The 13,375-nt window shown below is 37.2% G+C and overlaps 1 protein-coding gene and 1 long non-coding RNA gene across 5 annotated transcripts; both read left to right on the top strand.

Annotated features, from left to right (window-relative positions):
• Positions 1-5,783: 5,783 nt before the first annotated feature.
• LOC148695123 (uncharacterized) lies at positions 5,784-8,009 on the top strand. Of its 3 annotated transcripts, none has more exons than XR_015965087.1 (6): positions 5,792-5,944; positions 6,027-6,124; positions 6,744-6,822; positions 6,913-6,987; positions 7,120-7,217; positions 7,742-8,009. It is a non-coding gene; the product is annotated as an uncharacterized LOC148695123 (long non-coding RNA). The 3 variants fall into 3 exon arrangements; XR_015965088.1 differs by having other exon boundaries at positions 6,035-6,124; XR_015965086.1 differs by lacking the exon at positions 6,027-6,124 and having other exon boundaries at positions 5,784-5,944.
• A 1,919-nt stretch (positions 8,010-9,928) lies between these two features.
• On the top strand, positions 9,929-12,765 carry LOC137716777 (tRNA (cytosine(38)-C(5))-methyltransferase 2-like). 2 transcript variants are annotated; one of them, XM_088698245.1, is made up of 7 exons: positions 9,929-10,214; positions 10,315-10,425; positions 11,044-11,169; positions 11,410-11,532; positions 11,639-11,971; positions 12,247-12,309; positions 12,501-12,765. In XM_088698245.1, the coding sequence occupies exons 1-5, from the start codon at positions 10,134-10,136 to the stop codon at positions 11,885-11,887; spliced, it is 690 nt and encodes a 229-aa protein (XP_088554371.1). In that variant the 5' UTR covers positions 9,929-10,133; the 3' UTR covers positions 11,888-11,971; positions 12,247-12,309; positions 12,501-12,765. The 2 variants fall into 2 exon arrangements, with proteins under 2 accessions (XP_088554371.1, XP_088554372.1); XM_088698246.1 differs by having other exon boundaries at positions 11,639-11,792.
• Positions 12,766-13,375: the final 610 nt, after the last annotated feature.

Consider the following 13,375-nt stretch of genomic DNA (forward strand, 5'->3'; position numbering starts at 1 on the left):
CAACATACATCTTCAGTTTCATACATGAACTATTGTTTTTCATGCATAATAATAGGCAATCATATAATGAAACTAATATCTAAGAGCAAGTGTGAGTTCTCTACTGCATTTGTTACTATTTTATCAAAGCACTTTCATCAAAGCATGTCGTAGCTATTTAGCCTATTCTCCTATTGCCAACTGTGCAAAATGTTAGTTTCCTACTGCATGTGTTTGATATACATGTGTTTATGGAATGTGCACTCTGTCAGTTTATGGATTAGAGATAAATATGTGTTTGATATATATGTGTTTATGGATCAGTTTATGGAATGTGCACTCTGTCAGTTTATGGATCAGTTTATGGTTGTGATATATATGTGTTTGATCAATATATGGGATATATGAATATTATATATATGATTAATTGTGGTTGTGATATATTATTGTGAAATGCCACCTCCTCCACCACCTCAAGTTCAACACTGCCCATCATTACCTCCGTGACCACCAATTTCAAGAGCATCTACACCAACACAAAGGAGGGTTCAATTATCAACAAGAGGAAGGGGTCATTCATCAACAAGGGGAAGGGGTCGAAGGGGCAAAAGGGAATCAACTTACTTAAGCTTCATTTTGGTTGCATGCACTTTTTTGCTTATAAACTATATTTTGCTTTTGGTTTGTAACTTAATCTAAATTCATTCGGAAGTTTAGTTTGTAAAACTTAACTTATTTCATTTTGGTTGCATGTCCTTTTAATTAACTAGTTTGGTAGACAATTGTGAACTTAAGCTTAACTTGTTAGTTGTTGCTTGCTTGGTATGAAAATTGAAATTATGAGATGAAATTGTGGTGAACTTTAATTGAATTGAATTTATTTATGTGATTGTGAAACTAAAACAAGTGGGTTGTGCGGGCAGTGGGCTACAAGCCTGCAATTGTTAACTTTTTTTTTTCCCTGAAAAATGGGTGGGCTTACTTGTTAAAGAGCTTAAAATTGTCAAAAGTTTTAAAAGCCTAACATTTTGGGCTTCAAGGCCCAATCCCGAAGTTTCCTGAAAATCCCGAAACGCTTTCGGGAATCTTGAATTTCAGGAAATGAATAGTTTCGGTTTGGTTTCAGGATATAAAATCTCATCTCGAAATGTTTTGGTTTGGGATTCGAGTTAGGGGTTTCGGTTCGGAATCCCGACCCGAACCAGCCCTAGGTGAAAGAAAGAGGAAGCAATATGGGTCATACATGAATATGTACAATTTTCCTTCTTCAACTAAAGCATTTAAATTCCTCTAATCTTCACCTTTTATAACCATAAAAACAACAATCCCAGATTTTGGGTTGAACAACCAGTCATGGATATCCCACATCAAATCCAAACAAGAGGAATAAATAACTTAAAAAGCAATAGCATTGCTACTTGCTAGTCTTCCTACATGATCTAAGAATATAATTAATTAAATAGATATATGATCACATTGACCATAAAGTATTACTGCAACTCAAAAACTAAAAATAAGAGAGACTTGGTGGAAAACTTGAAATCCCTCACCCAAAAAACTCAATGCGCAATTAAATCATCAGGCTTCATGTCATATTGTTTTTCGTTTAAGAATACCTTCTTGCAGTTTTTCGTTGAAAAAATCCTACTCGAAGTAAAAATTAACAGTAGTAAGTTATAGCAGCAGAAAGTATAATTAGTACATTAAATTCGACAAAACATAAAACACAATTTAACCAATATTCACATAACTCATTAAATTCATTACCACATCAAACTTGAGAGTCCAACAAGTCTAAATGTGTCAAAACCTTTTCCATATTCAACTTCAATTGCCTGACCAAAAAGTGGAGTAAAAGCATAATTTCATCAAAATTGCTTACACAAGGATAAGTTAAAAATAGAAAAATAATCAAACCTCAGAAGCTATGGGTTCTTAAGCACCATGAAAATTACAAATTAAACCAAAACTACAACTAAAAAAAGGAAACATCAATTATCTAGATATTTAAATTTATCATATGAATTACTCTCCACTAATTGTATGTTCCATTGAGTAAAGCAACTAATGTAGTTTTAGGCTCATCGTCCCTATTCACATTAACCTAGAAAATATCTAACTTCAAATTGTAATTCAAAATTGACCAAAAAAATACAACTTCAAATCGAATTTCCACACAATAAATTCAAAATCCCATCAGAGAAAATCAAATGCTAAATCCAAAACCTGCATTCTCATTAGAAAAAAAATGGTAAAAAAAATCTCGAGAAAGAAAAACCCAGAAAAGAAAAAGAACTTGAATACCTGAGAATGCGGGGAGCCCCGATGAGGCAGTGGCAGTGGCAGTCGCGAGTCGTTCTCGGCTGTTATAAGCTAACTCAGAGTGAATTCGTCGGGTATTTTGGTGGCGGTCCACCACGGGCTCTCGTCCTCGGCCACCTTTGTTTGCAGGCAAGAAAGAAAGCTCTCCAAATTTTGTGAACTCGAGGCCTAAAATGGAGGCCATGGTTGCGAGAAAGAACAAGAAGCCAAAAGAAAGATTGAGAAAAAGGAACAAAAACAGAAGATTAAACGATGAGTGACGCGTGGCCAAGATGGGCAAAATTGGAATTTTGCTGTACCAAGCAAACAACAAAACATGGGAGTGAGAAGAAGCAAAGGGCATTTCACCATTTTACTGTTCACGAACAGTGAAAAACAGCTCCAGGCAAACTAAGTTTTAGTATATAGATAATTTCTTTCCTTTAGCTCTTTTACGATTTTCCATGAAAATACAAATTACATATTTTCATCATAACATGTTAAAGATATTTGCGTACGAATCTTCTATCACAATTTTACAAGGAAAAATATTTCACTGGGTTTAAATTATGCGTGAAGAATAATTTTATCTGAGTTCATACTAGAATGTGTGTAGTCCATGTTACGTTTTAGACAGAACTTCTAAACTCTTTCTATTTCTTGAATTGGTCAGGAAATAAATGACATATGTTGACCCTAAAAACTACCAAGCCTACGTGGCGCGCAGACCAAGTAACTAATGAGCTAACGACGTCCTTTAGTTATGTGCGGGACATGCCAACTCGTTGGCGCTAGGGAGTAAAATGTGTTGATGTGGCGTCGAGCGCACTACTGACTTCTCGATCTTGTGATTGTGGCCGAGGAATGAACACGTCTCGGCCTTTGGGTTCTAGAGCCTGAAATCAAGGTTGCTAGTTCTACGAAGTTCACAAATTGTCGGCGCCAAGTTCGGTCACGATGATTTTATTCGTGAGAGTATAAGCATGCTGAACTGGCACCAGGCTATATGGACACAAATACTCAAAATAAATGTATGTCTTGATGGTAAACGTGGTTCGACCGTCTAAATGCCGAACTCTGAAACTTACTTGCGAATATCTAATCATAAAACAACTCGGCTTTCAATGTGCCAAGCCTAGCAATCTGTAACACCTCACTTCGATGAGAAGGTTGATGAGATGACCTCTGCCAACAAGGATTCGAAAATCCTTCTAGATCGAGACTTGGATAAATAACCAGTCGGCCTAGAAACAGTGCTGTCTATCAAAGTGAAGGTACTCATTGGTTGGCTGATTCTACGGCTCCAGTGCTGTCTATCCAAACTAAAGATGTCGTCGGTTGCCTTCACAGTGTTGTTTATCCAAACTGAAGATGTGTTGGCGGGAAGAAAGGGGAGAAGGATAAAATCTCAAGGTTGTTGAGAAGCTTTATGCAGGGCAATTTGTGTGTTGAATTGGAGAGTGTTTGAATAATGCACTCCTTTCTCTATTTATGATAGCAAACTTCCCAATGGCTGAGCTAGAATTGTATTCGGATTAGAACTCCTCAACCCAATCTAATTAGGTCTCACCCAATCCTAACTCTAATAGGACTTTGAACCAAGCTTTTAAACAAACCAGATTCATCCCCTAATTCTCAGCATCCTTAGCCTTACAACTCCCTATTGCACTAGGTTTCGACTACTTCACTCCTATATAAACCAATTCCCTTCGCAACAAGATTCGACCGTCCCTAACTGGACGGCCCACAAGAAAATTCTAGATAAAAGCCATTGGGCTGAGAATAATCCTAAGCTTGGCCCAAAATAATATTTTGGGCCCAAACAACATGTCAGTTACTTTTGAATCAGACTCTTTGAAACTTGTCGAAGGATTGAATATCTAGCTAACGTTGACTCAACTATCATTCCATACTCGGATGTTTTAAGATCTAAATCTTTTCAGGTGATTTTATTTGGAAGTGAGTTTCATGATAAGTGAATCGTGTGGAGTATGCACACGGATAGTTGGATCTGGAGATCCCTATCCTCGAATCATAATTGGCGATAAGACTCTACATTCAAATGGGATAGATTTACAATGGTCAAACCACATTGGGTGAAGTTGCAGCCTAGAACCATCCCGAATCGTCCTTTATCCTACTATAAGGAACCAAATAGAGGAAGAAATGCAATTGCAGAAATAGAACGTTGAGCAACATATAGGGACACATGACAAGCTTGGACTAGGGGCAATTATAGAAGGAAAGTTTGCATGGTGGGACAAGCCACGATTTACTTAGGATGTTGGATTCATAAAGGTAATGTTTGCTCGTGATTCATATTTGAGAAATGGTTTGGTCATTGGCAAAAATGATTAAGAGAGGGAAAATAATGCATAATGCAAAGGTATGAAAACTGATGTTAGACTATGAGTACAAATACTAACATTATATAGGGTGAACTGTCAATAAAATTTAATCTCTAAATTATTACCTGAGTGAACATTAGGTCTCTAAACTATTTTTTTTCACAAAAATAAGTCCTTGAATTTTAAAAGTTTGCCAATTACATCCCTAATATTAGATTTGAAACTAGTCTATTCAAATTTCCATCAATTTAAATCATTTTACTTGCATATGATACATATTGGAGGGTAGATTGGTAATTTTCATAAAGAATGTTGTATGAAGTTAACTTTAGAGGGTAAATTAGACGTTTAGATTCGCAATCTATATGCAATGTTAAGAGCTTAAAGGTAAGAAAATATGGTATTACACTCTAAAATGTGTCAATTGACTTAAAGTTGGCCAAAAATTGGATAAAATAGCTTTGAATATAATAGTAGGGTTGAAATTAGTAGTTTTTAATGAATTTATGGACTTATTTTACCGTACGATTAATTCAGGGACCTAATTTTCACTGGAATGTTAATTCACGGACTAAATCGACAGTTCACCTTGTTATATATTGTGAATAACTCACTCATGATTGTACCCCAGTAACAAGTATTCATGTCTATTGCTAGTATGGACAATTTTCAATATGCTATATATGGTGTGTACTCAAGGCTTTTGAGCAAAAGAAAAACACCCTACATCAACTCCAGTGGCGGCGAAGTTGGTTGAGAGGAAAGTTTGAATGGAATAATTATAAAGGCAAGATGATGATGATCGGCATGCCAGCTCGGATCTCCAATATCATGAATGAAACAAGGCTACGTCGCTTTGATGATTTCCCTTGCGCTTGAACGTTGTTGCTGGTAGAATTCAGCATGTGAATGTTTAGGTCGCGTTTGGTACGCGGGACGGGACGGAACAAAGTGGGACGAAGCGTTCCGTCCCACGTTTGGTACGCCTAAAATGAGTGGAACGCGCTGTTCCACGGAACAAGTTTTGGATGATTTTTTGTTCCACCTCCCCCCGTGGAACGGGTTGTTCCACGTCCGTGGGACAGAAATTTCCAATATTTTTAGACAAAAATGCCCCTGGTCTTTTTCAAAATTTACAACATCAAAATCAGATAACAAACCCTAAAAACTATTTCTCTTCTTCTCAGCCGTTTCTCTTCACCTCTGCATCCCTCTCCCCTTCGCAACCTTCCCTGCTCATCTTCTTCTGTGCAGCCTCGCAACCTTCCTCCTCGTCCTCTTCCGTGTAGCAGCTCTGCGAACTTGGTGGTCCTCAGGTATCTCTCTCTCTCTCTCTCTCTCTCTCTCTCTCTCTCTCCCCTCTATATGGAGGAATATCTTAACATTAAGCAATATCAGTACCTTAGGTTGGATGGACACACATCTGGGGGTGATCGCGGTGCCCTAATTGATACGTTCAACAAACCGGATTCTCCCTATTTTATATTTCTTCTTAGGTGATTCTTTATGTTTTGTGCAAATTATTATTTTTTGTATGCTTTTACCAGGTGGTTCAATAGTTAATGGAACCTTGGGTTCTAGGAGGTTTTAAGATAACCATCCCCCCTTCCCCCATTTCCCGCTTTTATTGTTTTACCTGAGAAGTCATAAAGGGAGAGATTTAGGTTACACCTTACATGTGAAGGGGAAGCAAAAAAGGGCATGTTTGGTGGCGTCAAAAGCACTTTCAGATAAGGGTGCCTTTTATTTTGTTTGTCTGAAATGGGCATAGGTTTTTGGGGTTGAGAGGAGCCCTTTAGTACTTTCTCAGGAAGCACTGCTAGGTATATATGGAGGATCCTTATTTTTTTTTTTTTTTTTTTAATGAAAGTTCGTATGTGCCTCTAACAGATGCACTCCCAAATAGACTCTAAAAATCCTGCATTAATTTTTTAATGTCACTGAGTTACGCTACTGCTATATTTTTGCTTGAGTCCACTTTTAGGGTTTGCTAACAAGTAGAAAATAGCAAATGGAAACTATAAAAGCTTTGATGTGCTGTTCACATGTCTTGATGTTTATCTGCATGTGCTGTTGTCTGTTATAATGGTACTGACATTCGTATGATTTTGATAGCATTCGGGCTGGTGGCGTTGGAGTAAATCTTCAAGCTGCAGATACAGTAATCATATTTGACACTGATTGGAATCCACAGGCAAATCATTGTTCATTAATTTAAATTACAAGTTTTAAACATACAATTCCAAGTCTCAAGTTTTTAGTTTTTTGGTTGGTAAATCTTCAGGTTGATTTGCAAGCACAGGCAAGGGCTCACAGAATCGGCCAGAAGAGGGAAGTCCTTGTTCTTCGGTTTGAAACGGTAGACACTTTCCCCCTTGGTTATGTTTGAAGACAAAGTACATCTATAACTCTTCTGTTTATATCTTGAAATTAAATTGTTGCTACTTTAGAGTTTTATATCTAACAAATTGAATTTTTTCTTTTGCACAAGGTTCAAACCGTTGAAGAACAAGTCAGAGCTGCAGCTGAGCACAAGCTGGGAGTTGCGAATCAGAGCATTACTGCTGGTTTCTTTGACAACAATACAAGGTTAGTTGCCTATATACGTGCTCTGTTGAAGGCATTTCATGTTTCTTGTGTCTTCATGTTTTACGAACAGGGAGAGGAAGAAAGAAAACATTAGTTTAGATTGTAATTTTAAAACTTTTTATGTTGTTAGTGCTGGAACCAATGTGTTTTGTTGCGAAATTGATAATGTGTAAAGTTCTTAGAATTTTGGAAAACTGTCTTCCTCACTTTTATCTGGCAAAGTGAATACAGCTCTTATATGTATGATTTCAAGTTTTTCCTTTAGAAATTTAAGCTCTATTGGATACATGAGGTATAAGAGTCTGTTTGGGATATTTTCAAGTTTTACTGATTCCTGAAAAAAAGCATGCTTAAGGGTAATCATGTTTCAGTTTTTATTGAATTCAGTTAACCATCTTCAGTTTTTTGCTTTGATCTGAAAGCTTTGTTTTGTTCAGATATCAAAGTTGGGCATGAGTTCATATGTTTTTCAATGTTTTTATTCCGATTTAATAATGTGATTTAATGGTGTGATGCTGATTTAGGCTATAAATTCAAAGGCTTTTCAATAGGCAAGTTTGCAGCAAGGAATTCAGAGGCAGTTGTATCATTGCCGCAAGGAACTCACAGAAGCCAGATTTCATTAAAGTGTTTATGGAGAGCCTTTGAGGTTTTAGTATGGGGAACTTTATCAACTTCTAAGTGTTTTCATTATTACTTTAGCAAGACATTATTTGTTTTTTAAGTCAGGGTGAATGTTTGATTTCGGATATTTCATGTTTAAGTAATGCATATTTCATTTTCTTTGTTTAAGTTCTAAATGTTCAAACCCTAAAATGTTTACGATATGCATGATCATTAAACTTATATATTTTTCAACATTTGTCATGTGCTCTTATGTGGTTTGCCTTGTTCCTGCAATGGGGAATATTTAGAGGGGTGTCCTTCTAAACAAGGCCAATTCTAATGTTTGTAGAACCTAAACTCCCTGAACAACAACCCACAATTGAAAGGACCAAAATTAGGGACTAAAAATTGAATTGGGGTGTGGGTTTTGCAATTTGCACAATAAAATTTGATGGGTTTGTGGTGAAAATTCGAATGGAGGTGTAGAAAATGGGAAAAATTACAAATTTTAAAGGGGTTTGCAAGTGAAACACAACATATACCTATTAAAATTTGGACCAAGAAAAACAAATAATGGATAATAGTGTTCAAATTTGAACAACTTGTTAAAAAAAAAAAAAAAAAAAGAGTCTTGTCCCGTTCCGTCCATAAAATTGTACCAAACAACAGACGGAACATGGGTATTTTAGTCATTTTAATCTTTTGGTTCCGTTCCGTCCATGTGCTACCAAACGCAGGACAGAACAACCGTCTTGTTCCGTCCTGCGCGTACCAAACATAACACAGAATATCTGTCCCGTCCCGTCCCGTCTGCGTACCAAACGCTACCTTTAAGGCACGACAACTATGTGTGTTGCACTAACCCGCGTATATGCTACGGTCCAATCTTTTTCTACTATTATATATTAGACTGCTTGCTTATGAATTGCATTATTTATTATGAACCGATGTTTATGAATATGAGACCAAAAATTGAAAACATAAAATTAAGCTAAGGTTTATGAATTAAGATCGAAAACCCATGATCGAATGGGTTAAAACCGAATTAAGATCGAAAACCCAAAATTGAATGGGATAAGACCGAATTAAGATTGAAAACCCAAGATCAAATTAACATAGAAAACCCAAGATCGAATGAGATAAGACCGAATTAAGATTGAATGGGTTAAGACTGAATTAAGATCGAGAGAATTAAGATCGAGAACCCAAGATCGAATGGGTTAAGACCAAATTAAGATCGAGAACCCAAGATCAAATGAATTAAGACCGATTTTAAATCGAAACCCAAGATCAAATGGGGTCAAAAGGCTAAGATAGAACATAAATATAGGCTACAAAACCCAAAGATCAAAAAGGCTGAAGGCCCAAGACCATGGTTTCAAGTCCTTAGACCAAATTATGGTCGAAGCCCAAGACTGAGGGCGAAGACCCTAGTTCAAATTATGGCCGAAGGTTAAATTATTGTGTGATTATAGCCAAAGGCTAAACTATGATCGTAGCGGAGGCTAAACTCATGTTTGAAGATCATCCACATGTTTGGTGGTATCATACCAACGACGTCACATGATTTTTTACAAAAGAAGGAAGATGATATGAGTTTGGAGAGAAAAAAGGGGCATCTTTGGGTGCAAAAATTAAGGCTCAAGCAATGAGCCACTTCCCATTAATCCTAAATTTGGGGGAGTGTAGCTAGAATAAAGGAGCATGATCGAATACTTTCATGGAATGTGAAACATGGAGAAATACAAGGAGAGTGGAACTTGGAGTCCAAACATTTTATACCTATAAAAACACTAATAATCACACAAGAACAGGGAAGGACAGGGGTATGAGATTTTCTATTTTCACAAGTATCCTGAATAAACACTAACTTGAGCGTTGAAGTGTTTTATTATTGGTCCCCTCCTTCCTCATTGATAGCGAGTGAAGATGATGTCTTAAGTTTCTTAACGTGTTCAAGATTATTTGTTGGTAGAGAAATTAAATAATTAAAATTTTTCGTGTCAACAATGTATTTCGCAATTGAAATCTAATTGGGCATTTTGATTCCGATCAGGTCATAAACACGCAATAAAGTTAGTTGACAAGTTGGACTGAGGTGAAAACGTTACAAATTATAAAGATGAAAAATATTAACCAAAAATAAAATTAAAAGAACGAAGGTGAAAACTAAAGTAATTTAATAAAACAAAATCGGCATTGCATCTATATTCTGCACGGAGAGGGTTTCGGAGAACAAACGGCATGTCGTTTGCTCTTGAAAAGCTTACAACGAATTAACAGTCGAGGCCGGCCCGCGGGAACGCTAAAATGGCGAACGGTTTAGAGAAGCAGGAACAGGAAGAGCAGCCATGGCGGATCCTCGAGTTCTACAGCGGCATTGGAGGCATGGTAATACAAAAACCCAAATACCTAAAATACCCCTTTTTGCTTTCCAGTTTTTAAATTCTTCAACGCTTTTTGCTCAAGTTTGCATCTTTGCGATTGTCAGATGTACTCGCTAGTGAGGGCAGGAGTGAACGCCGAAGTTGTGGAAGCGTTCGACATCAACGACACTGCCAACGACGTTTACCAGCACAATTTCGGCCACCGTCCCTATCAGGTTCTTCCCATTTTTTAGTTCAATTTTGTAATTTATCCAAATTCAAGCTCCTTTTTATACAGTGTGCACAGCCTAAGTACAAATTTGCGGTGCTTGATTACTTGAGGATCAAAAGTTTGTATATATATGGCTACCCAATTTGAGTTTCTTGTACTAGGGATCGTTTAAGACTGCCAATTTGAGTTTCTTGTACTAGGGATCGTTTAAGACTGCTTTTGTAGAAGTGCCTTTATCCGTTGAAATTGTTATTGAAATGCAAAGTGCTTAAGTGCTTCCGACACTTCTATGACCCAGAATTACTTAAAAGATTTTTTACAAAAAGTAGGCGGAAGTGCTTTTGGTTATTAAAAATTACTTTTAGTGAGCAGTTCCAAACAGGCGCTTAATCTCTTAGATGCTTTAATTTGGATGTTTTACAATTTGTTTGAATATTTTGGTTTAAAATTGCTTGTCAACTGGTTCTGTATTGGGTCAGTTTTGGCTTAGTACCATTTATTCCGGTGTTTGGTATTTTGAGCTGCTTTTTGATGTTTGGCTTTTCAACTGCTCAGACATGATGTTTCCTAAACCTACTTGAGCTCATCTTGCACTGGAATTTGAATATTCTTGTTTGTACAGGGTAATATTCAGAGCCTTACTGCTGCTGATCTCGACTGTTATGGGGGCCAATGCATGGCTTCTTTCTCCTCCTTGCCAACCTTACACTCGACAGGGTTAGTTTTCATCATTTTCGTCTTTACAGAGGTATGGCAACGGCTTAAACAGATTTTCACTAGTTACTTATGGATAGATCTCCATAAGCAATCCGGTGATGCTCGGGCATTTTCATTTCTCAACATTCTTGAGTTGATACCACACACACATCTCGACCTCCGATGGTGTTATTTGTGGAAAATGTTGTCGGATTTGAGGTCAATATTGATTTGTAAGTAAAATATTGATTTGTTTTTGTTCCAATTCCCTTGTTTTATTTCCTGGCTGCAGACATCTGATACGCATACAAAAATGATAGAGATATTGGGAAGAACAAATTTTGTTCTGCAGGAGTTCATATGGAGTCCGTTACAGTTTGGTGTACCCTATTCCAGGCCACGCTATTTTTGCCTGGTACCCTCCTCTCTCACTGGTTTTCTAGGTCATTCAGAAACTCTTGGAAACCTCTTGCTCTTATTCTTTCCAAAAGTTTTAACACATAAATTCATTTATCTTGCAGGCAAAGAGGAGACCTTCAACCTTTTACAATCAAGTTTTCGATAATCAGCTTCTTCGCTCGCTAGGGCCATTATTTGGGGATGCAAATGCTGATGAGACAGTGTTCTCTGAACTTGATGAACCACAAGAGAGCCGGGATGCGTTACTTGATTCTTGTGAGCCTATAGAAAGCTTTCTTGAATTCAAGAATTGCAGTGACCAGTCGGAGGTCCAATTTTGGGGACACCACTACTTGTTCTACAAACACTGAAGGAATATTGGAGAAAGATGAAGGGATTGGATATTGTAGTGGCATCGTAGATCAGTACATTGTTCCATTAAGCTTGGTAGAGAGGTGGGGAAGTGCCATGGGTATCCTTTTTCGTTATTGTTAGAACATGAATATGCTCAGTTTGGGGGTCCACCAGACGAAACTTTCTAAGAGCGAAAAATCAGAAATTTTATGAATAGTGGATGTTTATGCACCTTAGATACTTTACCCCGGGGGGGGGGGAGAGGGGGGGGGGGGGTGGTATGCTGATTTCGTTTATACACATCTTTTATGGACCTTCATTTATTAGTTTCATGTTTTTGGCGTGTTAATTGACAATTTTTCTTTGACCAACTTAGGTTGCTAATTTGCACTCTCCCGAAAGATTTTCAGTTTCCACAGCACATAAGCCTTAGGCAATGGTAAGCCACTATTTCATGTTCAGCTTGATGTGTATTTTGGCAGAAAATGAACAATGCTGTGCCTTTTACTTGGTGAAAATTATTCGGTGTCTGTCAGTAAGTGAGAAATACAAACATTTCAGCTCCTGTTAAACATGACAGTGGTTGTTCGGCAAGACTAACGTTTTCTGTCCGTTTCTTTTATGCTGCAGTTATGCATTGCTAGGGAACAGTTTGAGTAGAGCAGTGGTTGCTCCGTTACTCAAATACTTATTTGCCGGATAATTGTGATTATTCTAAGACACCCCATTGTGGTAGATGCAGATCTCACCCACAGCACATACTGCTCGATGTTGTATGAAAGTTTTCAGTGTAGACGTGCGAGGATTCATAATTTTGTGAAATTGGTGCCGATTTGGTTTTGAATTCTCTCCGATTTATCAGCAAAAGAGTTGTATAATTGCACTCTTTTCTCAACTTTTTTCCTACGTTTCTCATGTGCATCTCTTATAGTGAATTTTCACCTCGAAAGAAAGAGTCGGAAGAAAATGCAATTTTTCTTTCATGATAACGTAATGGAAATCAACGATTGGAACTTGCATGTAGGGATTAAGGAATGTTTGCAACAGTTAGATTTTGTATAAAGTTCATTTCATTGAGTGGTATATACCATTGTAGCCGGACCCAAGAAACTGTTTTGGAAAATAATCTCTAGGGCAAAATGTGGCAACCCTAGGGTACGTTTAGCAATGAAGAAGTGCGAAAGAAGGATGATGGAAGGGATGCGGAAGAAATGTAGATGACATATAGAAGATAAATATAGAGAGATGAGAAAGTTAAGCGTTTTATGAAACTAATTATCCAGCAAATGTGCTGGCTTGGATGGGTAATGATGTTTTCCATCTTGGACTTCTAATTTTCCTTTTCAATTGTCTCAATAGATCTAGTTTGACTCTTTCTCTGTCTTAGTTGTCGTTTTAAGTTAATTTTGTCAAGGAAAAACTGTAAACGACTAGGACAAATGCGCCCATGTGTATCGGTGAATGCCGTTAATTTTTATGATGCATCAACAATAGAAAGTAACTTA

The sequence above is a fragment of the Pyrus communis genome, chromosome 8 (assembly GCF_041283825.1).
Source record: "Pyrus communis isolate YQ-2024b chromosome 8, ASM4128382v1, whole genome shotgun sequence".
Lineage (NCBI taxonomy): Eukaryota > Viridiplantae > Streptophyta > Magnoliopsida > Rosales > Rosaceae > Pyrus > Pyrus communis.